Raw genomic sequence first — 27,316 nt, 5'->3', positions numbered from 1 at the left:
AATTGAGATCTATAAATGCAAAGAAAACTTGTTGTTTCTGAGCATGGCATTGGGCTTTAATGGCGTTTAATGCCAGTAAATTGATATTTGTGCCCATTCCTTCCACGAAGCCCGTTTGATTTGGATCTCGTAGATCACAATTCCTCAATACAATTGATACACAAAACAACTTGGCTCTTTGCCTATTCTTTGTTAGAATACCTGGTGCACTCTCCTGTCAGGTTTAACTCCTTCTTTTCTTGTTGGTTTCACACAGCCTTTTTACTAGTCCTGATTTTATCCTTCTCAGGACCCCTTTTACATAATGAGTTTCCTGTACCCTCTTCAGCTTGTCCTTGCCTGGTATGCTCTCCAACAAGGACTTTCTTAAATGGCCTTTCCTACTACTGCCTGGTATACTCTCCTGGCAGGGCTTCCTCAAATGTACTCTCTTTCAACTGACTGGTATACTCTGTGGCCAGGGCTTTCTCAAACGCACTCACTCGTAACTGCCGGGTATACTCTCTTGCCGGGGCTTTTCTCTAATGTACTCTCTTGCCACTGCCTGGTATGATCTCTTTCCCGGTCTATTCTTGTGTGGTCTCTGCACCCACTCCCAAAAGTAAGATTTTCTTATGTTCAATTTATCTGACCCAGTGTTTGCCTGGTATTTTATCTTGCCTGGGCTTTTCTCATATGTGTATTGCATACACTCATCATTTTGAAAGTTCCTTGTTTTTGCTCTTTTTTCAAAGAAATGCTCATGGCTTCTTTCTCTCTCATATATTTCATGTGCTTCCTTTGCAGTCATTTGCCTTTGGCAATATTGCCAATACACCCCGGTATCCCTGTTTTCCTTTCTGTGACTCGCCGACTCTTGTTGGCGTCCTCCTTGTCTCTCTCGGGAAGCCGGTAGCGGGGGTTGTGTGATTCTTCCTGTCTCATCGTCTTCAGTCGACTTCTCTGCCTCTCACGGTTGGTGCTGAACTCTTCTGCTCTAAGTTGAGTGCCGGTAAGGCGAACGCCATCTCGTAACACCTGTGAGCACACAAGGAGCCCTGTGCTGGCTTCTGGCATTCTTGCAGCAGTGTGTTTTCCCACTCAGTCAGCCTTCCTTCCCTTCTTTCATGAGCCGTTTGGCTCTGCGACACCTTCTTCAGATCTTCGGTATCTCGGTCCATCCCAAGAACAGCAGCTTTGTCTCTCCAGCGGCAGCGTGCCACAATTAGCTGTGGCTGCGGTTTAAATCTCTGGGTTACAGGTACGTGCTCAAAACAACTAGAGGTCAGCCTGTACTCTTGGTCTTTTTCGGCTCTGCATTGCTCGGCTCATCTTCCTCTGCCCAGTACTCCCATGGTTATGGACATGGTAGTCCATCTTTGTGTACGTTTTCTTAGAAGTCATTAAAGGCAAGTTGGTTCTGAATAACTCGGAATTAGAGTCTGAGAAGATACTTTCATGAATCTTAGGGGACAAGCCAGCTCTTTATGGTTCACGCTCAGATTTTGTTTGAAGGTATTCAGTACCTTTCTTAGGGAAATGAGGGGAGGTATAACTATATGCCATAAGGGCAATGAGGGGAGGAATAACTATATGCCATAAGGGCATTGGGTATGGATGAGATATCTTCAAGAGAAGACGGGAAATGTCATGCCTTGTTTGATGGTGTCTCAATACTCCCCCGTAAATTGTCTCCCCCATCTGATCCTCACTCGCTTAGCCACCCCCAAGGTAAAGATCAGGTAGTGGCTGCCGTCCCCTGATCACATGCGGAGAGGTCACCGCCGGAAAAGAAGTGATCAGATTCATCGCAGTATACTAACACACCTTTCTCTGAATCTCTGAGCGATCACCCCTAGGATGCTCAGAATCACTGGGGCCACTTAATTCTTCTGTTAGTCTAGTTGCAGGGGGTCAAAGAGCCATGGTTGCAGCGGCTGAAGTCGGCTTAGGGATTGGCTGCGTCGTGACGGTGGTTCTATGCTTGTATGGGACAGTTTCAAAGATCTTCCAGCAAGATTGCAAAGGCACTTTAAGACAGCAGCCTGAGCAGGTCACACAACGAGAGCAGACCACCATGACTTGGCAGAGATGGCCAGCAGGGAAGGTTAGCCTGATCACGGGTCTACAGGCGAGTACTTAGCAGTGAAGAACATTCAGCTCTATTCTGGTGGGACGTTGAGCAGGAGGGATTTGCTTAGGCTATGAATTGATGACCTGCATAGGGCCGAGCTCCAACTCAGGACGGTAACCGATGCAGTGAAAAAGCCATTTGCAATACTTGACAGCCCACAAATGGTCCCGGGATGCTTCTGATGGCTTCTCATGCAAAGGTTCTTGTGAACGGGTGTCAACTGTTTGGGCCCACATTCAAAGGCAGACATATTCAAATACATGAGCACTTAGACAACCTCCCTTGCATACACACCTAGATACAAACAAATTACCCATTCACACTTCACTTACTTGCTTGCATCCACAGCACACCGCCACACAGGAGACAGGACACGGGATCTCCCACCCTCTCTACAGAACACGCTGACCGATAGGAGAGGAATCCTCACCTGTGAGTAGTCATCACGTAAGCTATTTGTGCAATAATTAAAGGCAAAGATGCCAGACATCTACGACCTGCTGGTCTCTCATTATTGTATTGTGGGGCCTCCCTAACAGCCTCCCTGCCTCCCTGAAACTTGAGGAGAACCATCTCTGGTTCCGGAAGCACCTCAAAACCTTTCTCTTTGCTTCTGCTTTCTCTCCTCCTCTCCCCTGCTGATCTCCTGGCTGAAACTCAAACTGCACTGGTTACCTGGCCACCCTCTGATCTCGGGCCCAGGTCCCCACCCCGCCAGTCGCACACTTGCACTGCCCCCCTGGCAACCCCTGCACTGGGGACTGTTTTATGTATCTCTACAGTCCCCCTACCAGCACTTGACACCTGATGTCTGCACTTACCCTCGCACTTGCCAACAGCTGCCCGTACTTTTACTCATTGTTTATTTATTCCAATGATCTCATGTACTGCACTGTCCCCTCCCTCCTACCCCCCGCACTATACCTCCTTCCCATGCACTTGCGCGATCTCAATGTCACCTGGCCTAGGAGGATCGTTGTCTCTGTCTTCCCTCTGTTCCCCCTCCCTTGCCTCGTCGAGCCTTGAAACACTTGTGTATAGGTGCGCTATAAATTGCATATCATATCATATCAAAGGGCTCTGCATAAAAAATGAAAAAATAATGTAGCAGAGTCTGCACCCCTGCACTAAAGCAGGTGGCACAGACCTCCTGCAAATAAAGCACCTGGAAGGACTGTGCTGCCTGCCACTGATTTCATGGGGATATTAATCTTCTAAAGAGTGTTCCTTGCACCTTTTCACATGAAATCCAGTCGCTTGTCAAGTGTGAATGGTTGTGAAAGGAAATGTGAGTGAGGGGTAGGCAGCTGGACCACAAAAGCACAGCGTATTAAGCTTTGGTTCTACAAAAGCAAATGAAGCAACTAAATAAAAACACATACAATTAAAAATAATCCAATAAACAAGGCTATTGGAGGTAACGGTGGAGTGCATTTGGTGATTTAAATACATTAAATTAAATCAGTGTTGGGTGGCGAGGGGTGTTTGAAACATGGCAATTTCCATAGAGCAAGAGATTTTAGCCCTTGTTCAGCATTTCCCATTTTTCATCCAAGCACTGAGATTAGTTCCATACTGCACTGTGTGCCTGCAGCCTGCTTGTTTGATTTCTGTAGTTCTGTAATAAATAGAATTGAAAACGATACAAGGTCAATTCCATAAAGGGGTCGGTGGAGGTCTATTCAAACTCAGCTCCAACAACTGCTCCTCATTCAGAAGCCCATGTCATATCCACTTGCCAATCCAGATCGGGATCAGTAAATCCTACAAAAGCATAGGTGAGCTTTAACAGAACCCTATATGTCACTATGCACTCAGCTCTGGCAAACCCTTGTGCATGAGCAGCATGGTTTCCATCTAACTCCACCTTGTGGAGAGAGTGGGGAAGTGCAGTTACTTTCTCTTTTTGCATATCAGCAATGGCACAGGACAAGACAATGGGTCTTGCATAGAGCAAAGGGTGCATCATGTGTCAGCCGATATTACACCAGTGGAGGATACCTTGTGGTTCCTTCAGTATGGTCTGTGTACTGGCAACGTGATCAGATCAGCAATATCCCACAACCCTCTGCGTTCATTGCATACCAATCTTTTGTGGAATGTGTTTCGGGTTTGGTTGCTGTGCTTGGACTTCTATCAGTTTGACCTGCATGGTATCAGCAAACTGCATGTGATTTTCAGGTTACAGAGTTAGTGTTGTGTGCAGTAATTTTGAACTAGGGTAAGTGGGTTCTCATTCCAGCTGTCAGCAGTTCCAGGTACTGTTTGAACAGCGCGGTCATTCTAGTCAATCCACTGGTACAGGACCTTGAACCGTGAATCAAATCCTTTGTTCTGCAGCACAGATTCTTTAAGATTGTTGTTGTGTGCTCATATTTCTTCATGTACAGTTATGGTCTTGCTGGCTTGCTTTGAAATCTTAGTTCTTTCTAGTTCGGATGGCCTAAATACATGATGTCAAAAAATTCAGTGAAGGCATCATGAGTGGTCTGGCGTGGTATCTGCAGAAAATGTCTACAAAAAAAAAACGAACAGGAGAAAATGTCGAATTCGGCACGGTAAAGAAAATGACAAAACGGAATGTCGATTAAGGGGAGCGCGGGTTGCAGAGGTTTCCCCCGCTCCCCTTGATGGTCATTAAGGGCATTCGGTGTGGCGGGGGTGCCCCCCGCATCCTTAAAAAGGAAAGCGGGGGACAACAAAAGTTTTTTAAAAACAGACCCTGCAGCAGAAGTTCCGCCCCTCAATGGGGAGGTGGAACTCGCATCGCAGGCATGGAGCCGTGCAGAGGAACAGCAGGTGAGGAGCAGGAGGTACGTTTTAAGGGTAGGGGGGTGCAGGGTGGCGGATAGTGGGCCGGAGTGATGGGTATTTCAGATTAAAAACTTTTCTCAACTAAATAATCACCTACATCGGTCTGGCGTGTTGTGTTCCGTTGCTGTAAGAAGTCTTTTGTAATTGGCTGTCCTGCAATTGGTATGTCCTCGCAGTGCCATTGAGTGGTCCGAGTTAAGTAGTAGGACCACATTTCTAAGCATGAACTAGTGGCGGTTGACAAACATTGACCGCTCTATTGACCTGCAAGTGAATGACACGTCCATGTTGAATAGGGGGCTCAAGACCCTGGGCTTTCCCACTGTTGAGGAGCATCACCCAGCAACACTGGCCATTTTGGCTTACTGCACAAAAACCCAGACTCATTTAAAAGTGGAAAAGGTCGCTTTAATGTGACAGGCCAAAGCTTACAATTAAACGCTTACCTGGCTCCATGGCCTTACAGACTAAAGAACTATTTTAAACCACCAATTAAATAATTAAACATTTTCATTTCCCCCTGACAATTAAATAATTAAATAAATCCACTTCCTCCCTAACTATCCCTTGGACCCTACCGTCTCCTTACCCCTTCTCCAGGCGTCCCGCTTTCTCCCCGGGGCCATGCCCCTCCAGGCTCAATACCTGTTCCCCCAGGGTGGCTCGCTTGTGCAAACAGCACCACCACATCCTTTCCGGCGCCATTCCCCCATTGTGCTTCCATCCCCCCACATTTAAAGGGGCCATGCCCCCGGCACCAGAAAAACCCTCCACCGAGGTGTTCTTTCTGTCCCACCCCCCCAACAGTTCTCCTTCCCTCCGACTCCTTAACCAATCTCCCAGCCAAGAGCTCAAGTCTGCCAGATAATGATTATTCCCCAAAAACCAGCAAGTGTACACCATCCTCTCTAAATCTCATCAATCCTTCCTAAACTATCTCCTTACAGTCCAAAACCTGTACCGACACCGATGCACAAAATTCTACCATCCCTCTGTTTATCCCCTTCCTTGCCCGCTCTATCGGTACCTCATTTCTCGCTCCCCTCCAAACTCTCAGCGGCAACCACTTAGTCCCCACACAGATGCTTGTGGCCACACTTGTCGGACCCATAACAAAAACCCTTTTTATTTTCCTAAGAAGAGCCACACCCGTATCCCTTACCAGATCATTTTCCCCACCATGAATAATCCCCCCATCTGGAGGCCCATAGCTTTCCCTCAACCCAGCCAACATAGGAAGCAACTGATCCCAGCGCAGCCCCCCAAACCCGGACCATCTTACCACAACATCTTAATAGTTGCAACCCAGTTGCCTGCCAACAACCCTTTTCTCAGCTTCTTTCCCCGCCCACTTAACCCTAGAATGTCCCGCAAACCAGATTTTTGACATCTGACCCGACCTCCTAGCAGCATCTGAAAAAGAAATTACAAAATCACTTACAAATCAACAACATCCTAATAAATGCAACACTCCTGCAACCTACTGAAAAATTCTATAAAGACATCCCGTTTGCCCCGGTCCCTGACATACCCTTTGTATCTCCCTTACTTCCAGCGTCCCAACCTTTTCACCTACTCCTCTGAATAACCCAGCCTGCTACCTTCAGATGCTGCACCCCTCCTAAATGAATGAGTTCCAACCTCCTAACCCTTCCCACACCACTAGTAACACCTTCCTCAGTACCCTATCCTTCTTGGCCATCTCCTTATCCCTCTCCGAAAACACCCCCAGTCCTCTCCTACCTGTCCCCCTATATTTCTCACCTGTCACCTAACCTTTAAACAATACACCTAAACCCACTTAGCCCCCCCCTTTTTCCTCTAATCTATTACCCTCCTGCTCACCCTTGCCCCCCAACCTTCCATCACCTTATTAATATGGCCCTGTGTTGCCCCCCCTGCACCGGGGGCCCACGTGCACACCCGTCCATGCAGGCCCTTTTCTTCATTACTCCTCTTCACCACTGCACCAGGGGCCAAACCTGCACCCCCGTCCATGCAGTCCATTCCATATAACTAATCTTCAAGCTCCTTGCGTCCATTGCCACATGTTTCCCACCTGCACCAGGGGCCCTAGTGCACCCCCCACCTCCTTGCCCCACTCCTCGCCCTGACCCACTGTCCCCTGCCTGAAAACAATCTGTAACCGGATGCCGACCCGCACACCTGCTGCACTCGTATTTAAATTTGCACATCCACCTCGTGCTGCCTTCTTTATTGAGCGCCCAACATGCTGTTGAGGGCTGTCCTCTGCCTCCTCCCCCCGCCCCCTCATGGGCGGGGCAACCAAGAAAGGGCCGGTAAGGCACAGCCAGCCCACTCGATGTGTGAAATGTCGGGGCAGGCCTCGTCGGAGCCATCCATTGAAGCCAAAGATCCATGTCTATCTCCCCCCAAACAGTCTGACTGTCCTCCGCCATTCTTGCTCTGAATTCCTCATCATAGCGTACCCAGCCAAAACCCCCAAAACCTGTGAAAGCCTTCCTAATTACGTCCATATATTTAAGCAGAGCCATGCATCGCTCCGGGAATTTCTCACAATATACACTGGCATAAATGATAAATGCCGACGTCCAATTCTCAATAGTCACTGGGACCCTTGGGCGCGAAGCCAGTTCCCTCTCTTCTTCCTTAGACCCCTCCTTTGCTCTCACTTCCCTACGGAGCAGCTTAAAAACATCTCCAAATTCCCCCGCCTGAATCTTCTCCCTGGTCGCTGCACTCAAGTGCGCCCCCAAAGGTTTTGTGATACTCATGTACGGCAGTTTTTTCTCCTTGCCTTTCACTTCAACCTCCTTTTCTTTTGCAACTTGCACCTCGAGCACCAATTGCTCCACCACCTTGTCCGTTTGAACCTCCTCTGAGCAAATGCCCTTCTCATCCCCCAAGGCTCGAATGGCCTGTACACCAACTTCTTTCCTTACCCCTTGCAGACCAGAACCTTCATTTCCCGTCCCCCTTCTCGTGTCCCCTCTCTGCCATGCAGATGACCATTCCCTTTCCCGCTCACCTCTTTCCACACAGCCCGTCTGTGGTCTGGCGTCCACACCGCTGCTCCTCATCTCTTTTCTTAGAGGGCTCCTACTGCGGGGACAAAACATGTCAGCAGATTCGCCCAGCCAATTGTTGCCCCGACCTCTTGCCCTCCGACCACCCTGCACCTGTCTTTCCCAATCCCACCTCAAACTTCTTCCCTCCTCCCCCCTATCCCTTACAGCCCTATAACCTTCTTTCTCCAACTGTCCCCTTTATCCTCCAATCCAACTTCATCACCCCTTAAATACAATTGTGGATGCAAGCTCATGCCCGAGTTGAGTTGATCATCTTCCTGCGAGCCCGGGGCGTCGACCCTGCCACTCCTTTGACGTCTTCTCGGCGGGGCCGCAGAAACCCCTGTCCGGTCCTCTTCTCTCGGGCGAGGCGTGCCGTCCTCCACCCTGTAATCCTCCTCGCTAGGGGCCGTGCTGCACCCTCTAGGCTCTCCTTGCGCTGACTGAGGAGGGGCCGTTCTAAAACCCTCTACCTCCACCTGAACAGCGGGGGCTGCGCAGTGCCCTCTGCCCTCACTCCGCCTACCCGGGGGGGCCATTCCGCGCCCCTCTCTAACCTCAATTGATGGGGACCTCTCCCTCCTTCCCCCACCTGCACTCTTCTGCAGGTATTTACCCCCTTTTCCCCTCTTCCCTGTCACCCCCTTCTGTGCCCCATCACTGCCCCCACCGTGGTTCCCTTGACCCACCTCTTTTTGAGCACTCCTAACCTCCCCTCGGCTATCATTGACTCGGCTATCCCTCTCTGGCTCCCCACCCGAAATCATTTCTCCCCCGGACGCTCTCCTATCTATCTCCCTCCTCATCTTCCTGCCCCTGGATTCCCAAACCTCCCCTCTCCCCGCCACGGGGGTGCAAGCCACCACTGCCGCGAGAGCCCCATCTGCCGCTGCTCTACGCTGCAGCCTGCCCTTACTTTCTCCCCTTCTCCCGTAACCTCCACCACTGCCCCTTCCAGCTGGGCCTTCGATGCCCTGCTAATAATCTCTAGGGCCTCCCTCAGTGCCTTGGCATCTACTAACCCCTTCTTACTAGCTCCCTGTCCCACCATCCTTAAGCAGTACCGCTGCACACTTGCGCAATGCCCGCTGAAAATCCTACCTAGCCCCGAGCCTTTCCCCCCTTTGAAACACTGAGAAAAAAAGGGGGTGTTCTGGCCCCCCACAGATAAAGCCGAACAAACTTTGCAGCGAAAAAACTGGCAGGTAGCAAAAATAACAGGCCTGCCAAATGAATGTATTGTGTCTTTTAAACTTATTAAATTGTTTATCCCCTGTAACAGCCTGCCCAGACCGAAAACGCAGAAACAGGAGAAAATAGTAGATAGTAATCCTAACTGAATGTTACAGAGAATGCTAACTGTCCTAAAATAACCGATGCTAAATTAAGAAATGTTTTATTTATTTATTTATTTTATTTTTTATTTGTATGCACCCCTCACCCCCCTAAAAGGGCAAAACTGCTAAGGATTGTCCCTTGAAAATCCCCCACCCGAAGGCAGCTCAGTCAGAGCACTGAGGAGCCAAAACTGAAGACTCCCTAAAAGGAACGTGGCTCCTTTAACAGGGCTGCACTGCCTCTCCCGGACACAGCAGTCACTGCGTGTGAAGCTGCAGCCCGTTTTAAACACCCAGCTAGAAGACTTCCTCCCTGAAGCCCCGTGGGCACAGCAATTAGCAAATTGCTGTTTAATCTGACAGAAGCCCTTTATAACCCTCCCACGCAAAGAAAACCTGTCACATAGAGTGCCTGACACCAGAAAGGAAACCCCATCACACTAACCTGCGACCCCAAGAAACAGAAAAACAAACGTTCCGCTCCAAAGTCTACACTTCAAAGCTTGGACTGCAACCCACCCCCGCGGGACACGCCATGGCTCCAGAAAGCGGAGCGCCTAGACAAGTAAGAAATGGAGGTACCTTATTTACGGTACCTCCACTAAAATGCACAAAATATATATAATTTTTTATAACTAACTGCCTACCTTAAAACCCACTACAGCTACTTTGCTCCACTCCTCATCTCCAAAACCCACCTCGCAGGCCCAAAGAGGGAAGGCTCGGGAGCAGGCGACAGGACTGATCAATCTGAAAGTCCAACCGTCGCCTGCCTCCCGAACCTTCCCTGAAGGCTTAAGTACCCCCAGGGAGGCGCTCTACCCCCCACAGCCACTCGCTGGCCGTGTGCATCGCCAAAATACACCCCCCCTTTGAACGGAAGAGTGTTACTGATAAAACTACCCAAAATCAGCCCCTTTGATGCTTGAAATAATACATTTTTCTCATGCAGTGGTGGATATGGTCCGGGCCTTCTGAGGTGCTGTTCTGATTCTCCAAACCCCCTCCTATTTTAAGGCAGAGCTGTGTAACTTCAGCATAGCTATGGACTGAAGCTTCTGCAGAAAATCAAGTGGACACATATACACACTAAATAGCAGCAAGTGTGGAAAGGATTGCAGAGGTACTGGTTTTAGGTCCGGCTCCAGGGGTGGGGCACGATAGACTATCTACCCCCACCCATAGAGTGATGAGGGCCCAAAGGGTGCTATGATGGGATCACTGGGCCGCCCTGGCCATGTGCGTTCCATTAAACCATGACAGCCCCAAGTGAACAGCCATCGACACACAATCCTAGGAGTGAGTTGCTAATGGAGGTAGTAGAGTGCATGGTACTTTTAGTGGCATTATGTGGGAAAATACAATAGAGCACGAGGGAAGAAATTCAAAAACACAGTAGAAAACATCCACTGCCATCTGCCCGTCCTAGGCACATTGTTCCTGCAGCAGTAAAGTTGCACAAAGACAAGCTATAGGGACACAAAGTATCCCTCATGGCGATCTTGGCTCAAAGGAAGATCTGCCGAATCGCTTCAGGAGTCCTCCTTTTATACAGGATATGGACTGGGGTCACCCCCAAGACCACCAATTGTAAGGATTTGCACCTTTCAAACTGGCAAGGGATATCCAATCATGGATAGCCTCTGGCCAACACATCTGCCGAGCAACAGACACACTTTGGCTTGGGGTTTACTGGGTCCAGGCAGACTCAGTCCCCACATCCTACCACACACACAGACCGCCACTTTGTCGGGAAAAGCAGAGGCTTTGCCTAGGAAAGGGCTTCACATATATGGTAATGCCGGGCCTGTGAGGGAAGGAAGAAGGCTGACGCCTCGGGAGGATAGCTCACGGGCAGTGTGCTCGCTTTGGAAGCAAGCCGACACGAAGCAACACAGGTTCAATCCTCGGGTCCACGCTTAGAAACCTCTGGGTATTAAGGGTGTTATAAATAACCTATCATATCATATATCATAACGTACAAAATGGGCAAAGGGGAGGCAAAAATCTTGTGGTACTGCCATTTTAGAGTTTGGTGGTCTAAATGGCATTATGCTTTAAAATACAAAAATGCACATACGCAAAGTCAAAAACATGTTAAAAAACATCTGCTGCCACAGCCCATCCTGCACACATTGTGACTACAACAATAAAGTTGCAAAAGAAAAGAGACCTAAAGTATCCCAACTGCACTTGACAGTAAGATGTGTGCAGTTAAAAAAATAACAAGAATTCCACTAAGGGAGACAGGACTCCCAGTACTGTTAGTCTTAGGGACTGATCAGTCTCCCCATAAAAAGTGAGCAAAAGAAAGGTTAGTAAGGCTGGGAGCTTTATTTTTTTATTTTATTTTATTTATTTATTTATTTATATTTATTTATATAGCGCGCAAGAAGCCCAGGGGCATTGAGGCGCTGTTACTTGCAATAACTTAGTTACATGGTACAGGCATGAAAGCGATTGATAACACATCATGAATATTACAAGATATCATACTGTTGTTACAGATATTGCATTGGGACATATATTACAACATATATGATAAGTATTCGTGCTGGTGTGTCGGGTCTTATGTGAAGAGGGTAGTTTTCAGAGTTTTGCGGAAGGTGGTGAGGGAGGCCTCCCCTCGGATAGTGGGAGGTAGGGCATTCCAGAGAGTGGGCGCGAGATAGGGGAAGCTGGATCCGCCCGCTTTTACTCTTTTTACTAGTGGCACCGAGAGCATGTTGGTGTATGGTGATCTGGTTGGCCTGGTAGTGGAGACGGGGTGGATCCTTTGAGAGAGGTATGCTGGAGCAGTGAGGGGAATGCACTTGTGGGTCAGTGTCAGGGCTTTGAATACGATCCTTTCCTTTATTGGGAGCCAGTGGGCTAGTTTTCTGGCTACAGAGATGTGTTCTCTTTTAGCAATGCCTTGGGCTTACCCCCAAAAGTCAAGTCAGGATGCAGGTAATAGCAAAGAAATATGACATTCCATTAAAGCCTATGGGAGAGAATCAGAAAAAATGGCAGCTTTCCTAGCACCTTTGTAGGTGAACCGCATGATATTAGCAATTCTGTTGTCTTGGTGAGACACGCAGAGAACAGGAGTGCCCATAACTGAAGACAGTGGCATAGGTCAGCATGGAGAGCCACTGCAACAAGATGCACTCATTCACTGGCAGAGTGCGGATACCACACTGGCACTCATGTGTAAAGGGAAATCCAAACTGACAGATTGGTTTGTTGCGGTCTCGGCCCACACAACACACTAATCCTTCACCATAAATTCAAAAAGGACTTTTAAAAAGGGTATTATTATCCTCAAAGAAGGACGTATTATTTAGTGGGAAAAATATCCCAACAGGCCTAACCAAAAAGCCAGTCAGTCCAATCGCATGTATAGCTAAGAAAGACTGTCCACCGGAGTTGGGTTGCGCTTCTGAAACAAAGCTATGTGGGCAGTCGTCAGCAGAGATATATAGTGAACTTCGTACCTTCTCCGAATCTGAAAAGGCCAATTTGCCATTACCACAGAGTTTGCCTAGACTTACAGATGCACACTTAAGCTGGCCCCAAATTGACACACTAAACGCATCTATACTTGCGCTTGAATCCTCAATCGACCTGGGGATTAACCTGCAATGTGAGCCTTGCCCTATAAAGAGCACGTACTAACCAAAATGGGCAAATGATCTCAGGGCCACCCTGAGCGAGACTGTAAATGTTATGAGGTTAGGCCTAGCTGCTGAAGTCGCCCGACCCTTGCCACTCATTCAGACCCATCTACCGCCCCCGAGCCCAGAGATGGTAGCCCCCTGTTATTGGAAAACTACTCTCGGTCTCGTTCCATTCGCGTCTTGAACACTTCCCATCACCTTCAGACGGGGAGGGCTGACAGAGGTCGCATTGACAGTCGCGGGACAAACAGCAAAAAATACAGTTCTTTTATAGATCGATAGCGTTCTACGGAATGGCAACCAACATCATCTTTGGATGCGATTGAAGAGACAAAACTATGCAGACATTTGAAAGACTTGGGGTATTTGAATAAGGAATCTTCACTATGCAAGCTCTATAAAAGAAATATGACAATAATGGACATTCTGGTCCCTACTGAACCTGAAAAAGAATTGGTCAGGTTAGCAAATATAGTGTGTAGTTGGCTAAGCAATACATTTGGAGAGGGTACCGTCATGAGATCGAACTTGAAACTGGAATAGAGACTGAGTATCAATACCTTTACCAATGATGAACCATCTAATGTTATTCTGATTGAATGCAGAAACTCCAACCTGATACCTTCATAGGAAAAGCGTACTCTCTTTTTAACCCCTTCTGTAAGATCTGGCTGATGCTGTCTGAGATGGACAATGACATTAATCAAAGGAAATTCAAGACCCCAGTTATAAACCCCACCAAAACAGAAAACAAATGAGTGAAGATCTATCTCAAACACTCTTCCATCTACATATGCAAACACCTTTCGCAGAGTGATCAGTGGATCCACACAGGAAGTTCCCCTTAAAGATAGTGGTGTAATTATCGAAATCTCAAACCCAGTTTCCAAAGCACAAACTTTACATAAAGGCGCAATACGAATTAGCCAGATCCCAGGCTCCCAACCAGCCCTTGGTGGCCCTATGCTCAATGACCAACGACATGGATCCCCCAAGGCATGCACCCATTTCTGTCACAACAGCAGCAAGGTGACTAGGAATGGGGGCTCACTGCCCCATATCTGAAAGTGCCCATATGGAGCTTGATCCTGTCCCAAAGCTCACCATTAATATATTAAGCTGTAATGTGGCCTGGTTTATCGCAGAAATGGGTGACCCAGATTTCCAGGCCTTTATCAACAGCTTTGATCTTACTATCTAGCAGGCAACTTCATCCCTGGAATCATGGCCATTGAAAGGTTACTTAAACTTTTCAAAAAGTGGATTGGCATCAAGACAAGGGGGGGCCTTCATATATCCTGCAGGACCGGAATATGTAGACACACTCTGGAACGCAAAGTTGTCACCAAGTCTGTAATGTCGGTCGACATGGCTCTATCCGAGGGGATGAACTTAGGATCATTCATTTTTATTCATGCTGCAGAAACACCAAGGAATTTGCATCCCTCCAATGCACAGTTGAGGTTGAAGCTAATATCCCCATATTGGGCCAACATGAAGTTATTTTCAGGCCCTTGGGGAGGGATTGATGAAGCCCAAAGTGAAAGACTTGTAGCACAAGGAATTTCGTTTGTATGCAATGGCCAGACAAAACCCGATGCTAAACCGAAGCTTCCCTTCGGATCTGTACTTAGTCCCAGCATAAAACACAATTATTTCAGCCTCGACCCTTAAGTTCACTTATGAAGCCAGAGGGACAAGCTCTGTAATTGACTATATCCTCCTCCACATCGACTCATGGCCATTCTATGGTAACTTCAAAATTTGTCCCAGGGTGGAAAGCCTCTGCCTGTCCAAAAATATTGTGACTCACAATGAGGGAGAAGAGCCCATGTAGGTAGTGGCAGAGATGGATGTGGCAAACATTGAAGAGCCAGATAGGGCCCCAGATTAGAGGAATCCCTCCCAGAATGGTTTGAACAGACAATGGAAATGGGGGGCCTTTCGGAATTTCTGCACTCTCATGGGGTAGGGTTAGCACTCGGGTCATCCCCTGAGACGAATCTCAGAGAACTATATAACCAACTAACCATCTCCCTGCTCCCCTACATAACCAAAGACAACAGAAGAAATAATAGGATCTCCTGCGTACCAGGAAATCTGGGATGGTTTGATTAAGAATGCACAGACAAGAAGAGCCTTTCACAATTTAGGGTCACACAGAGTGGGGGAAGAGATGACGTTTTCTCATTCAGAAGAGCAAATAAAATACTTATCGCTGATAAAATAAAAACAATTCTGGAATCACAGCTGGCAAAAACTGATAAAAACAGCCAATGAGAAGGACATGAAATCTTTTTGGAGGGGGTGTCACATGGCCTTGGGAAATACAACTCGTGCATAGAGTCAAACATTGCTGAAGCAGATTGTGTTGAGCATTTTTCATAGATTTTTGGGGGAATGGAAGTTAGGACCCCACGCCTCCAGACCAATCACTCAGTCCAAACCCATTTAGAGGGATCAGGTGCCCTAAAGCAGGGGTCCTCTTGTCTATCAATCGGGATGGGAAACTCATGAGATGAGGAAACTAGGCCATCAGAATGTATGCTTTTCACTGAAGCAACAATTAGCAAATCTATTGACCACATGGCATCTGGCAAAGCCCCAGGCCCTACTATGATTCCTGCTGAGGTTTACAAAGCACTAAAGGACTAGTGGGCCAAATCTTCAGCGCTGTTTTCCTCTTTTTCATAAGCAGTGGAACAGCAGTGGACTGTCTTGGTCAAATTCACTTATCGTCCTTCTTTATAAAAAGGGCCCTACAAATGTGGTCAAGTCCTACCAGCATATCAGTCTGATCGACATAGATTGCAAAATCTTTTGTCACATAATTCTTCAGGAACTGAAACGGTGGATTGACGAGAATGAAGTTTTAGACCGGGCCCAAGGTGGTTTTAGGTCTGGACTCTCAACTACCTTTGTTCTCTGGCATTTAACATACAAATATGCCATGGTTAAGAAAACGCCCCTGTAGGCAGCATTTTTAGACTTTCCTCCACTTTTAACCTAGTGGTCAGAGAGAGATTGTGGGTGAAACTTGCATCTCTGGGGATAGACAAAAGTTTGTTGAACAACATCAGAGCTCTCTATAACAATACCACCATCCAGATAGGGTTTGGATCAGATGGACAACTGACACAAAAAATCAAAACTTATAGAGGGGTCAAACAAGGATGCTTACTTGCCCCAGCACTTTCTGTTAACATATTAATGACATGGCAAAACATGTTGAGGAGACTGCAAAAGATATCCCCAATATAGAGGGGAGGCCTGTGCCTCTGCTCTTATATGCCGATGACTCTGTCCTCCTTGCCAGGAATCCTAATGCTCTCAGAGCCTCACACAGCAGTCTTTTCTTCATGTTCCCATTAACCACCTAATTCTGAATAAAGGCAAGTCAAAAGTCATGGTTTTCAGAAATGTGCACAGAGGGGGAATCAATAGATGTATTGGGCAGTTTCTCCTATTTGGGTATTTTCTTTACCTCAAATCTGTGCTGGAAAGATTACAGAGAGGTGGCTTCTAGGAAAGACCCCTCTGCTGGCAGAGCCATTAACAAGCAGGTTCGCAAACACAGGGATAACTTTGCTGCCGAAATCGAGACGGTTTAGAGCACAAAGTTTGGAGGAACAATTGCCTATGGGACTGATTTATGGGGGCTTGATAAATACACTATCCAAATAGGTATGCATGAACGGCCCTTCTGGAAGAATCTCCTGTATCTACCAAAGGTTTTTCATTGGCTGCTCTTTATGCAGATGTTGACTTCCAGAAACAAGAAAAAAGGGTGACGGACAGTCCTGCCAGATGTGCGCTCAAAAGGGTGGGCTCTAAGTCAAGAGAATTGGTGGACCTGGCATGGCATGAACACTTTTTACAACCCTTTATCTCTCCATACAGGAAGAAACTGTCAAAGGACATTACTGAATTGGGCTTCAGACATAAACTGGAGCACGATTTCTATGCAACTGGCAGCTAAAGGTCCTTATCTCATTAACTTAAAGAAGCCTAAGGGCAAAGACAAGGGAGGTTGATGAAGGACGAGTTGGTTGGCCTCGCACCCATACCTTGGGCTGACATTTTCCGGGTAGGGGGAGGCCACCAACCGTATCTGTTGACACTTGCCAACCGGCAGTTGAGATGCCTCTTCGCCCTTACCGAGCAAACACCTTACCTTTAGCTGCCATTACGAACACATGGAGGGTAGAGTCAAACCCAAAATGTTTAATGTGTATTTCGGGTAGAGAATATCTGCCACATTTCTTATTAGTATGCCCAGTTTATGACTCTTCTAGGGCCAAACACATCTTGACTCATCTAAGAAGGGAAGGACTTTTGGATAATCAAGACGATGCCCTGATTTTTCTTTGGCTGACCCGGGCATCAACATCGTTAAAGCTACATCAAGTTTTATTTGTGGAGTCTGGTGGCATAGGGCGAATAAGGCCAGTAGCAAATGTGTTTAGATGAGTCCCTGGGGGGCTGCGATCATACACTTGTACTTTGAGGGATTGTTACCAGCTCTCCCCTGTGATGTTGACCATGTTCCTCGAATCCTGAGCCCACAAAAGCATCAGCATTTACATTCTTCTAATATTTATAATGTTACATTTGCAAGTGTTTACCAAATGTATTGTGCTAAAAGAATTGTTTTCAACTGTATTGTTTTAATTGTTTGTAGCGTCATGTCACGAAAGACTCAATGAGTCGAAAGCATCAATAGAACCTAAAATATAATCACGCTACCATGAACTTATGCATATACTTAATACTGGGACTGGCATATGGGCCATATAGAGATAAGTGAACAGTGGGATAACTGTAGAGAAGTTGTTAGAGTGAGTACCCTGTGGTTACGCTTCTTTCAAAGTTCCTCTCCCTGTAAACCTGTGGGGTTATTCTTGAGCATTGAAGAACATACAGGGATGATGGGGTTCAACACCCCAAAGTGCCTAGCCTCAGATGTTCCTGGGTAGCCCTGGATTGGGGTGAATCTTTTTTTAACAAACTGAAGCAAGAATGTCAGTATGGGATTGGTGTTATGTCCGGCCGGGACTTGCCCCGTCGTGTAGCCGAAGAGGTCTTCCCTGCAAGGTACCCCTCTAACCTGAATAAGCAAATAGACAAGCTGAGGGATCCATTCCATGAAAGACAGGATGCAAGACGAGACACAGGAGGCGCAGGCCTGGAACACGGGATTCTGCGGTTCCGCTGTTACAAACAATGGTTAACAACAAACGGTTACCGTCATTAGACAACAAGACCAATTGGAAAACAAGCATAACCATATACTAATTAAAGTTACCACTGACCTGATGACCACAGGATATGGAAGCAACCAGGTAGGTTGATGTTTGTGCAATGGTTCCTGTCTGGGGGATGTAGAAAAAACGATGTGCTGGGAGAAAGTTCAAGTAATTCCAAATTGCTAAAAAACCCAACTGGCTATTCCCGACGGCACGAGGACGCCTCTAGACTTCAGGCACACCAAAGGAAGTCTCTAGTCCGTGTGCCGAAATCCAAAAGTCACTGATTGGTTTTGTGAGTCTTGACAGAAAGTTCGAAAGCAATCCGTATGAGTTCCGTAGTCGGCAGGAGGCGGGCAGCAGAGAAAGCAACACGTTTCCAAATTCAGTCCGTTCGGAGTTCCGTAGTCGGCAGGAGGCGGGCAGCAGAGAAAGCAAGACGTGTCCAAATTCAGTCCGTTCGGAGTTCCGTAGTCGGCAGGAGGCGGGCAGCAGAGAAAGCAAGACGTGTCCAAATTCAGTCCGTTCGGAGTTCCGTAGTCGGCAGGAGGAAGGCAGTAGAGAAGGCAAAGCGTGTCCACGGACACTCCTGGAGAATTCGGATGAGAGGCAGGGAAGGAGGGAGGGCGGGTAGGAACAGGAGCAAGAACGGGAACAAAGAAGCAAGGAATTTACAAGGGACCAAGGAAGGATAGCGCTAACTGTTCGTAACGAAATTCAGAAGCACCGAAACAGCAGTGGGAGGTGCTTAAGTCACATGAACCGGCAACCACGCTCGAGTCGAACGTGTCACGTGACGGAAAACAGGCTTCCAGCGTTGCCATGCCAATTTCCAGGCGCCGGGCTGAGAACGTGGAACTCTTTGTTTAGTATACACAGGGACACCTGGATTACGGTGTTTATAGGGTAAAGCCCGGGCTGCCATGAAGCGTGTGTGAGGCTTGACAATTGGCACGTCATAACACGGTTTACAGGTGGGGGTCCATCACGCACCTGACATGGGTAGAAATATACATGACCAGACAAAATATAATTTAAAAACCTATTTACTAATTTGAGGTATTTACAAGCAGGAATTTAAGCACAGAACCCTGACTTTTCTAGCCAATCATTTCTCTAGAGTTGTCCTCATGCCCTGGCTCCTTTTTTTCATACCCCAATAGTCTCACAAAATATTGTGCCTCCTCCACTTGTCGGGCTCTAGATTCCTGGTCTTTCATCCAGAAGTATATGACTCTTTTTGGACAAGGTAACCACAAAATGAATATGTCTATTTCAAAGTTCTACAAAAAAAGTCCTTCACTGGTTTGGGGGATTCACCCCACTTGTCACTCACAATATCCTGCTGCCTATCATTGCTGTTCCTTCTTGCCTTGTTTGCTGTTAGTGCGATATGATGCTCTTCAAGCCCTAGTAGCTGTTTTTGGGTCATAACCCAAGGCGGAGTTGGAGTTTACCCACTATTTCAATCTATTGCCAACAGGAGACTCTTCACAGGTTTTGAAAGGTCCTCAGTTAGGCACCTCACTATCTTCCTCTTCTGGGATCCTTGGTCTGCTACATGGTATCCTGGCCGCAAGGTAATTTCTACTTCTGCTCTTCTCCTTCAAATCCTTGATGCTCCACCAGATGCTCGTTCATTCTCACATCTTGCATTTGCTGCCTTCAAATCAGGTGATCAACCTTACAACCTGCTCTGGACAGGTACACTTGTATCAAGCCCTCTTGAATGGGCTATATCCCTTCTGCCTCCTGAGGTTGTCTGTTTCCAACCATTCTCTTGCAATGCAACCTCCTTCTGTAATATTGTTCTGCTCCTGCAACCTCATCCTCTTACCAGCTTTCTCTTCTCATGCTTCCTCCTGATATTGACTCCCTCCTCAACACCATCGTCTAAAATGTCTCTCCTCCTGTCACCTCTCCTCTAAACCTCTTTCTATAATATATTTCTCCTCCTGCCACCTCCTGGTGTTAATTTGCTTCCCCACTCTTATTCTTACAATCTCTTTCCTTCTACCTCCTCCAGATATTGACTCCCTCAACCACATCTCATTCTATAATGTCTTTATCTTCCTGCTGCCTCTTGATGCTACCTTACCTCTCCACTCTACTTGAAGTTTATCTCTGCTCCTGTCACTTCCCGATGGCGACTATCTCCTCTGCTCTGGTTTTGGGACAGGCTTTCTAAAAGTATGTAATAGACTTTTCGAGCACAGCTCTTCTTCCAAGCCTTGAACATCCTGTCACGTCTACCCGTGTTGAGTAAGTGCTAAAACAAATCAAGATTGTGGCACGTCTGTAGTGACGTATCTCAATAGTAAAGAAGTTATATATCTACGCTATTGCAGAATACCAGTCCGGTGAATGCTTTTCATTCTGTATCATTCTTATAGGACATTGGTGGAGTCCATGGGCAGGGGTCCCACTTTCAGACACTATCACCCGCTGCAGCATCCCCACCAACCACTTATTGGGTTGTTCTCTTGATCAGTGTCTTTGTGCTTATTAACTGTATAAGCGCCGTGGTTCCCAGTCTTTTTTTGCCAAGTTTGTTTCTAATCTTCGCCTGTCGGCGCTGGCTGCCTTTGTCATCCTTTCTCCAGCATAAACAACCAATGGCACTACTGGTAGTTTTGTGGCTGGTAGGTTGCTAAAAGATGGAATTGTCAGACTTGATTTATTAGAATCTGCAGCTATAATTTTTACATCAATTATACGTGCACAAGTTGATAAAAGTGCCGCCGATGATGGCGCAAAGGGTACTGAAGAGGGAGGGATGATTAACTCCAAGGAGCTGTTTGCAGTCAGTGTAGGTGCTACAGAAGTTGGCATAAAGTTTTGTGAAGTTCGTGGGCACCAGGGCGCTTGTTTGAAGGCTTCCATTCCTGCAAACCCTTCTAATGACCCTTTTATGAGGGTGGTTTCAGACGTTTCCGCCTCCCCCACCTCTATCCTACGGTCTGGTTTGGTATCAACCCAGTGGGTTTTGTGAACAAAACCCATAATAAAAGTTTGCTTCATGTTTACTTTCATATTTAGTGCTAGTTACTTGACTCTGAGGTGGACTTAATAGTAATTCAAGGTAGGCTGCGCTTGGCGGTGGACGGGGCGCTGGTTGTAGTGTTTTAGCTACTGGAATGGCCCCCGACTGGATACTAGAAGTAAAGTTGCACCCCCAAATAGCCAGCACCATCTCCAACTCCAGAGATCAAAGGGCTCAGTGCCTCATGCACAATATAATTCAGTGCAACACAGAATATGTACAGAACACATAGAAGTGCACACTAATACACAAAGTGCACACGCTGCACAAAGTATTTTCACAGATTGTCCCCTCTTCTGTGACATACTGTAGGCACTCTGTCACCTCACGCTCTAGGGCTCCGTAATTATAATTGTTTTTTTATAACGCGCTTAACACCCAGAGGTTTCTAAGCGCAGACCCTGGGATCGAACCTGTGTTGCTCCACCTCATCTTGCTTTCAAGGCAAGCACGTTGCCCCTGAGCTATCCTCCCCTGCACACATGCGCCTAATACGCCAATCATAATCCCCCGCTGTTAACTCTCATGCTTCACCTCTGTCCTGTGGTACGAACTAAATGTGGAGATTGAGGATGCTCTGAGAGGCCTCAAAAGCTGCGAGGAGCCGGGGGTGGGAGGGTCGAGGTCAAGTAGAGCAGTGCCGATTCTAATAACCGGAGCATCAAAGAGACACCAGTGCCACCATCGCGAGACGTCCATAGTATTCAGATTGCCATGGCGCTACACTGCTGTACTAGAGAGAGGACCCAGCGACGGACCAACAGCGTCAAGCAGCACCGCAATGCTGGCCAGAGGCGTTGCCAGTATTGTCTAACACGTGGGGCCTGAAGCTAATGTAGTTGGGCCCACTGAAGTGATGTTAACATCTGTAAATGACCCGTAGCGCTGCTGAGTGGGCATTTACAGATTTTGGGTGGGCGTTTCCTGCTCACGCCCTACACTGTCCATGTCTCTGGTGCTGACAGCCGCTAACAACACTCCTCATGGTAGGCTGCTAAAAAGTAACATACTAGAGACAGTCTAGCATGTTTTCTGGGAGACAGGGCCTACGTGTGGGGCCCAATAGGGGTCAATTTGCTAGTGCTAGTGTACCTTGGCTTCTCATGGTTTCGATGTCTTGCTCTGCAAACGACTTTGGCCCCCACCCTTCTGCGAAATATATATCAGCAGTATAGAAGGGGAACCTTCAGACTAGGAATACAACAGAAATTGCATTGATTCACCTGTACCGTCTCCCTCAAACTCTCAGCCCATCTGTAGCAATGCTTCATGACTTGTTCTGCCCTACTACCTGTTTTAGCTGCTACATTCCATCCTCTACCACTTCTCTGTGAAGATATCACTTTGTTGTTTGCCATGTACCTCACATTTCCTATGTGTATTGTCTTCAGATCTTCCTGTATGTGTTTGCATTTCTGTCAGTACAGTTGCTTCCCCCTATTGTGTGTGTACCCACATGCAGCTATCATATTCCTCTTACCCACTTCCTGTTGTGGGTCATAATGCACCACTTCCTTACCCATGAAGTCTGCTTTTCTATGTGTCAATCTCTCTTTAACAGGATGTTACAGGGTTGCTCTACATTTCTATATTTTGGAAGTCTCCCTCTTGCTTTCCAAGCCCTCCCTTTCCTGTGGAAACATTGCATTGTGTGCAAGAGAATCATGTTTATGAAACAATCTCTTCTCATGTTGCAGGGGCTGATACATTAAGTTCTGTTGCATGCAGCGAAAGCCAGAGAGACAGTAAATCAACTATCCTGGGAGTAGGAAAAAACCAGAACCGCTCACTTTTTATCCCACGATTCGGACAAGGGCATCAACCCACGGTATGTAATGGTCTCGTCATTAAACAGGTGGTGTTTTTCATTTACTGGTGGGAAAGTAATGTGTTTGACAAATACATTAGTTCCATTGGTTCCATCACAGCCATAGCATACACAATAGAGACGCTGTTGCAAACACACATATTCAGGCCGGATGGTGATTGGGTGAGGCACCCTGACATTGCTTGGGGGTAGTTGATGGGGTGGCCTCCTAGGCCATGTGCCACTTCCTGAAAAGTGGTGCAAGGGACAGAGAACATGCATGGATGGACCCTTGACAGGGCCACCTCACCCCAAGTCCACGGCTGTGTATGGCCACTTGCTTCATTCGCATAAATACCCTTCCTCTTTAAGAGGAACTCCTGGTGCCAGGGGAAACTAAACACATCGAAAAGCCTCTCTTTATCATCCCATTTGGAGGTCTTTTGCTGAGAGTATAATCGGAAAGGCTCTTATGTCATCTAACCATAGTGATTGAGTCATGTCGGTTGGCTCATGTACTGAGCAAGATCGAGTTATTTCGGTTTGGCAGTAGGAGTGTGAGGACAGCCTGCCAGGCTATGTGTTGATTGTGCAGTTTCCGTTCAAGATAGTGGTTGAGCCTTAAGAAGGTCCATTCTGCGTCGCTGCATACCACTGCACACAGTTAGAATACAGAGCTGAGCTCAACAAAAGGGTGCAGTTGCTCCAATCTTTATGCAAAGGTAATAAGACCACACACACACATGTTCTCGCTTGAGATTAGGCTGGATACCAAGAAGGACACTAGCTGTTCTGACCATTGTGAGGGTAAAGGATGCAGCAAACAAGTTACTAAGTGAGTTGAATGAGGTGAAATAAGAAGTGAAAAGAGACAAAGGAGTCAAGATGGAGGGAAAAAAGGAGAAGAGATGAAAGTAGAAGGAGTGTAAGCAGAGGTGTTAAATAATACAAAATAATACTCCTATTTTCCTTTGAGTCTAGCAAATAATTTCACGACACCATGAAGCACCAGGACAGAGTGTTGGTTTTAAACACTCAGAGAGAGAGAGAGAAAGAGAGAGAGAGAGAGAGAGAGAGAGAGAGAGAGAGAGATACTGGTTTATTAACAGCTATATCTTTACTCAGAATGATGTGAAGACACCATCTGAGCCCTCTCTTTCTGTCTCTCCCCCCCCCCATTCAGCAAGAGAGTATGTATATATTTTATAACATTTATTACAATACGACAGCCATTGACTTTGGGCTAAAATTGAACTGCAGCTCTAGTTTCACCTTTCTCCCTACAACATTATCTTGGCTAATTTAACACTCTTCATACATGCTCTTGAGGCAGGCCCAACAGCTGTGACCTAGCAAGGACATTCTGTGTTTTTGCATGCTAAGGCTTCTTCAAAACATTTTCGCAGTTAACAGTTTTTGAAGAATTGATGTTACACACTTGCAAAGCCTACAGTTTTAATAAATACTGCTAACAATTAATCCTTTTTTTAACATAATTCTCCAACTGCACCCAATTCATATATTAACCTAATCTTCCATATCTATAGCTTACATTTCTGGAAACACATTGCGATGCTGGAAATGCATCGGAGGGACAGGGCCTCTGTATCCTTATCTTTTGCTGCTTTTTATCGTGTGTTCTGTCGTGTTTTCTGCGCAGGAGTTCATGTGTGACTCCTGGTGGTGCAGCTCTCTCTTTTGGTTTGGGTACAGACCCATGGGATACCCTTACGGCACCCATGGGTGGGAGTACAACCCTGTGCCCCTAGTGTATGTATTTGGCCACCTCTGGGTGGGCCACAGAGCAGGGTATGGGCTGGTGGCAGCTCCGTGCTGAATTGACTGGTGCCCTGAGCGTCCTCCATTTTGGGATGCCCAGGCCCTGTCATTGGAATTGGTAGATTCCTGATGGAGACAAGAGGACCCCCGTGGCCTCTTCCCTTCCATCGCCTGTTACCTTGATCTTCCCAAAGTCCCAGGAAGCCCTGACTCTGTCCCTCCCCCCTGACTGGCTGTTGGGTGGATGTTCCATGGTAGTGTGGGGAAGTGCCGACCAGACAGGCTGGAGCCTTCCCAATGACCGTATGTTGTGGGTACACCTTTGGGTGGGATCTGGGTGAATGGAGTGTGTGACGAATCTACACTTCTTGTTGTGGATGTATGGTATCTAGTGTTTGACACAATGGCTGAGACAGCCCTGCCCCAAACTGGTATGAATGCAGTGTGTAGTGATGAATGACGTGGTATTTGTCCAAATCCACATTCTATGTTGTGAGTGTCTGGATGGAGAAGAATGGCGTGAATGCACTGTGTGCCTGATTGGCTGACTGACTGCTGAATGCCCTTCGAAGTAATTGGATGCTTGCGTGTGGCCCAGCAGAATGAATGGGAGATCACCAGTATATCTGGGGACCTCTCACTGCTAGGAGTCGTGTTCAGAAGATGAAGTCCAAACTACGAAGAGTAACCGGAGTGAAACTGAAGCTTGACCTTGAAGCCCTGAAGGAAGAGAAGAATTGCCGTTGCTCTTCTTCATCAATCTGAAAGCTGCTGTGTCTCCAAGGACTGACCCAGAGAGAACCTATTAAGGCGTCCTCTTCCCGAGCTACGAGGGACCATCGTGCACCAGCTGATCTTTGCCAAAGCTCCCTGCTAGACGGACCTACGAAAGGCTGCCGACCGGAGATGGGGACTGCCGCGGAATCCCAAAGAGAAGCGCCCGGACTGTTGTCCACCACCGCCGACGACCGCCATCGCCAACTGGAGCCACCGTGCTCCCGTTGCCTGAGAAATTTCGATTCACGGATGCGCTCGTCCGCACTGCCACCTGCCTTATCCCGCCGAGAAGGCCAGGCCGTCGGTGTGCCGAGGAGCATCCGTTGGTAGGTTTCCCGCCACCCAGAGACCACAGAGACGCCGACGACTCGGCGCCCTTGCTGTGCCACAGTTCTTCAAACTCTTTGAGGTCCAGAACCCCCGCACGCCTCTTCCTGGCAGGATGTTTACGATTCCCCGTCGACGAGCATCACTAGGAAAGAAGCTGCCACTTCACTGCCTTAGTTCACCCTGTTCTTCGCCTGACGTTCGACGACCCGTGACCCTTGCCTTAAAGGGAGGGCACTCAAGAAGGGCCGTTGATTCGCTGACGAGGAACGCTACAACGCCAGGAACTTTGGGGTTGTTGAACTATTGGGAAGACTCTTGTGAACAATATATGGACTGGGCTTGTGCTATATCTTTATTTTAAAGGTTGCCCAGGTGGGGGGATCTCCACACAGAACGGTGTCCATGTAACAGGGCCAGTATCCTGCCAATTGTTTTAACCAACTGCTTTCCTCTTATATCTATGGTTGGTTTCCTTTACAAACTGATTTGTGTGACATTTAACCGTACAGTTGATGCACTTTAAAGTGATCGAATAGTAATTGGGGTACCAGGTAGAACTGTATAAATTTGCATTTTGCATGTATGATGTAAATTGTAAAAGGTTTATACAAACCAAACAATAAAAGAATAATATAATTTGCATTTATAGAAAACCGAGCACAAAGTGAGTTATCGTGATCTTGTACATAACCTTGAATATTAATTATATAAAGACTGTGTTTTAACTAATACAGTGTGCGGACATTCTTTTGTGGGTGCTTGGGGACTACACTGTACTTAGGAACCAGCCTGCATCACCTCCTGAGAAGCTAGGCCTTCATTGCTCATCCATTGTTACCTTAATAGAGAATCTTGGCTGGGGTCCTCTGTGCCTCTCCTCTACCATATCGAGATCAGGAGCACAGACACCCCCCTCCGGTCTTTACACACATTCCCTTGAATAGAAGCATTTGAGGTGGGTCATGAAGTTACTTGTTGTCTGAGACATGAGGCCAAGGCAGGCACACAATTAATACACAGACATACAAAAAGAAACATAGCTAAAAATAAAAATAACAGAAAAAAGTTTCCACCCAAATGTATCTATTAAGGACCATAAAGATCCACCGATGTCTTGTGTACCAGTGGGGAAATGTGCCTGGCTTGCAATCCTCTGGAGATTATTATTGGCATGGCACACAGAGTGGGAGGAGTCAGGTATAAATGAACAGCATTCTTCTTCAAAAATCTGACAAACGCCTCCCTTCTCTGCCAAAATCATATTGTGTGCTGCCCTGTTCTGTAATGCTACAAGGCGTACAGCTTTTAACTCGATAGTGATATTATTAAGGGCATCTTATGTTTCATTCATAGTGGCTTCT

General features: G+C 47.1%; 1 protein-coding gene across 2 annotated transcripts in view; it reads left to right on the top strand.

Moving 5' to 3' along the window:
• Positions 1–27,316, top strand: part of ARHGEF40 (Rho guanine nucleotide exchange factor 40) — a 507,114-nt gene that overhangs the window by 445,863 nt on the left and 33,935 nt on the right. For both annotated transcript variants that reach the window (XM_069633711.1, XM_069633710.1), the window contains exon 22: positions 22,960–23,090. In XM_069633711.1, coding sequence (XP_069489812.1) covers positions 22,960–23,090 — 131 coding nt within the window. The remainder of the gene's footprint in view (positions 1–22,959; positions 23,091–27,316) is intronic.

This window comes from Ambystoma mexicanum, chromosome 13 (assembly GCF_040938575.1).
Source record: "Ambystoma mexicanum isolate Mex_15411 chromosome 13, UKY_AmexF1_1, whole genome shotgun sequence".
NCBI classification, from domain to species: Eukaryota; Metazoa; Chordata; class Amphibia; order Caudata; family Ambystomatidae; genus Ambystoma; species Ambystoma mexicanum.
This window is presented reverse-complemented; position numbering and strand designations above follow the sequence as displayed.